The sequence below is a fragment of the Chrysochloris asiatica genome, unplaced genomic scaffold (genome assembly GCF_000296735.1).
Source record: "Chrysochloris asiatica unplaced genomic scaffold, ChrAsi1.0 scaffold00017, whole genome shotgun sequence".
Taxonomy (NCBI): domain Eukaryota; kingdom Metazoa; phylum Chordata; class Mammalia; order Afrosoricida; family Chrysochloridae; genus Chrysochloris; species Chrysochloris asiatica.
Genome location: NW_006408535.1, coordinates 31,020,904 through 31,023,827, shown reverse-complemented (window position 1 = coordinate 31,023,827; position 2,924 = coordinate 31,020,904). Strand labels below are relative to the sequence as shown.

The 2,924-nt window shown below is 37.5% G+C and overlaps 1 protein-coding gene across 1 annotated transcript in view; it reads left to right on the top strand.

The window, feature by feature from the left end:
* Positions 1–1,057: 1,057 nt before the first annotated feature.
* LOC102825433 overlaps positions 1,058–2,924 on the top strand; it is a 30,634-nt gene continuing 28,767 nt past the window's right edge. Inside the window, exons 1-2 of the mRNA XM_006835538.1 lie at positions 1,058–1,103; positions 1,185–1,619. Coding sequence (XP_006835601.1) covers positions 1,058–1,103; positions 1,185–1,619 — 481 coding nt within the window. The remainder of the gene's footprint in view (positions 1,104–1,184; positions 1,620–2,924) is intronic.

Below are 2,924 nucleotides of genomic sequence, written 5' to 3'. Positions count from 1 at the left end.
TTCTGACCATGTTCTGCTACTTCTCATAATGGTTTCATCTTTTGGTACTATAACTGACAATGTTCTGTTGTTATTCATAATGTTTCATTGTCTAAACATTCAGAAGTCGTCATCCTCTCCTTCTTCCTAATCTTCTTCTGGAAGTACCAGTGCAATTTTTCCACCATCGGCTAGCCTGCTATTGTCTTAAATACTGGTGGCATATCTTCCAGTATCACAGCAGCATACAAGCTGTGGCAGTACTACAGACTGCTAGACAAGTCAACCTAGAGGCCTGTAACAGGTGTTGAACTAATATATGTACTCAAAAATTGAACAAACTTCTCACATGAGATCTTGCAAATAATGTCTTGTTTATTTTGAGAGAGGTCTATGGACCAAAGATCTAGGAAGGAATGAAAACAGCCCTTTCAAGATTTGGCTGGGCATGTTACATATTGTTTAATCTGAGACCTGAAATGAGATCCTGTTCTCCATTCCTCTTTCTTCAAGATCCTCTTCTAGCCAAACTCACAGAGTGAGATGTTTTCTCAGAGTGTTAGCCTCCTGTGCCACGGCTGTCCTACCCTGCCTCTGGTATTTGTCAGAAGGACAAAGTCCACAGTGGAAAGTGCCATCATAGTTTTGAGTTAAGAAGAAAAATATTTGTGGAAGTTTTAAGATAGTATCTTAGAAAATAGAAGGAGCAAACTAATTATCTTCAGTCTCTGGATTGAGTCTGTGAATTTTTGGTTCTGTGTCTGGCCTCTAGAGGGCGATGCTGCACAAACTGGAGATTGTGTTTCTATTGAAGACCAGTCATTGGCCTAGCCTCTCTTTCCTACAACTGGATGAAAAACTTTCACTATAATCTTTACTGTCAACCACAGTGACTAGAATCAGTGGTTAGAACTCATCTAGGCTCAGTAGTTTTAGCATTTTTATCTAAGCAAAGAACTTGTTCAGCTTAAACTTCCACACATGTCCTATATTTAATTGCTTAGATTCTGCAGCCACTTTTGTGCCTGCTCAAGGAAGATCTTCCAGAAAAGAATTTGTTTGTCTCCACTGTGTAGCTATGCTTCTGCTGCCCATCTTAGTATTTGGGGTGACTTTTGCTCTGAGTATGTAAAATTTCACAGACTCTGGTAGGAAACACTTTTCACAGTGGAGTGTGCAATGCTAATATAACTTTGATTTTTCAGGAGAAGCCAGAGCTCAGTCGGTGACCCAGCCTGATGTCCAAGTCTCTGTCACTGAAGGATTGCCATTGGAGCTGAAGTGCAACTATTCCTATAGTGCAGCATCTTCTCGCTTCTGGTATGTCAAGTACCCCAACCAAGGTCTTCAGCTTCTCCTCAAGGACTATTCAGGGCAAACCCGGGTTAAAGGCAGCAAAGATTTTGAGGCTGAATTTAAAAAAAGTGAATCTTCCTTCAACCTGAAGAAACAGTCTGCCCATTGGGATGACTCAGCTGAGTACTTCTGTGCTGTGAGTGACACAGTGCTTGTGACTGCAGGGGGAGCTGAACACAAACTTCCTGAGACAGCAGGGAGGCTTCATCCACAAAGGGACCTTGTCTTAATCCAGAAAATAACTACATCTTCAAGAATTTGTATTCTGACACAGTCAGGGCAAAGTATAGGTACCTGTGGAGCCAATGTGGAGCTGATACACTTTAAATGGTTGAATATAAGAATTATGACATGGCACCAGAGAGCTTTGTTTTTCATTCACCATTTTATCTTTAACACCAGGAAAATTCGACTTGTTTTGGAGTGTCTTTCCTTTTTCAAGTATACTGTCTTTCCAACTTCGTAATTTTGAAATGATTTTCCTATTTTTTTCTTCATAGTTCTACAATAAACTGATTGTTGTTGTTAAGTGTCCTTAAGTCAATTCTGACTCAAAGTGACCATTTACAGTGTCTGAGGAGCATTTGGCAAACTTGAACCACTGACCTTGCAGATCAAACCAATTTATAGTCCAGAGCATTAACCCCAAGCACTCCTCCAGGACTCCACAATATACTGGTTATTTTCCCTCATTTTAGATGCCCTCATACAAAAGGGAGGAGATTTCTTGGGATGGTGAATAACTTAGAACATGGAATACTGATGTGGGTTTTAGTAATTTGTTACAAATATTTCAGAAAGAGGAATGTATGATTCAAATTCCTTCTTTAAGGATTAAATGAGAGACCATAAATCTGGATGCCAAATTACTATTATTTTGAGATAATGCTTGTTTTATTTTTTCCAATGATAAAAATAGGAACCTATTACTCTCATATCATTATTTCTACAAATTCACATCAGAAATATTCAAAATCGATGGACTAATAAGTTTTAGTGTTTCTTCGTAAATGCTCTCATCTTTTCCTTAGTCACCCTTATCCTATGATTTCAGAACTGGGATAGATTTTTATATGTTTGACATTGATATAATTAATGGTATGGTAAGTTTGTTGTTGTTAAGTGTTGTCTAATCAGTTCCTATCTGTAGCGATTCTGTATCAGATTTCTGAGGTGTGCCTGGTGGGTTTGAAATGCTGACATTGAGTTAGTAGTCTAGTGTTTATCCTACATAATCCCTGCATTTATACCAATTAAGGATTTTAATGAGAAATAAGGTTCAAAGGACATGCAATAGAAGCGTGACTTTCCTTTGATTGTTGTTGTTAAGTGCCTTGGAGTCAGTTCTGTTATTATCCTTTTTATTTCCATTGGCTCTTTTGTGATATCACCTATATTATTTTCTTATTTGCATCTTCTCCTTTTCTTTTGATATTTTCCAGTGATTTGTCAATTTTATTAATCTTTTCAAAGAACCAACTTTTTTTTTTTTTAAAGTTTTTATTGTGGATTGAGTGAAAGTTTACAGGGTGCAACATCAGTTTCACATTCAACCATTCATATAACTTGTTTCATTACATTGATTATAG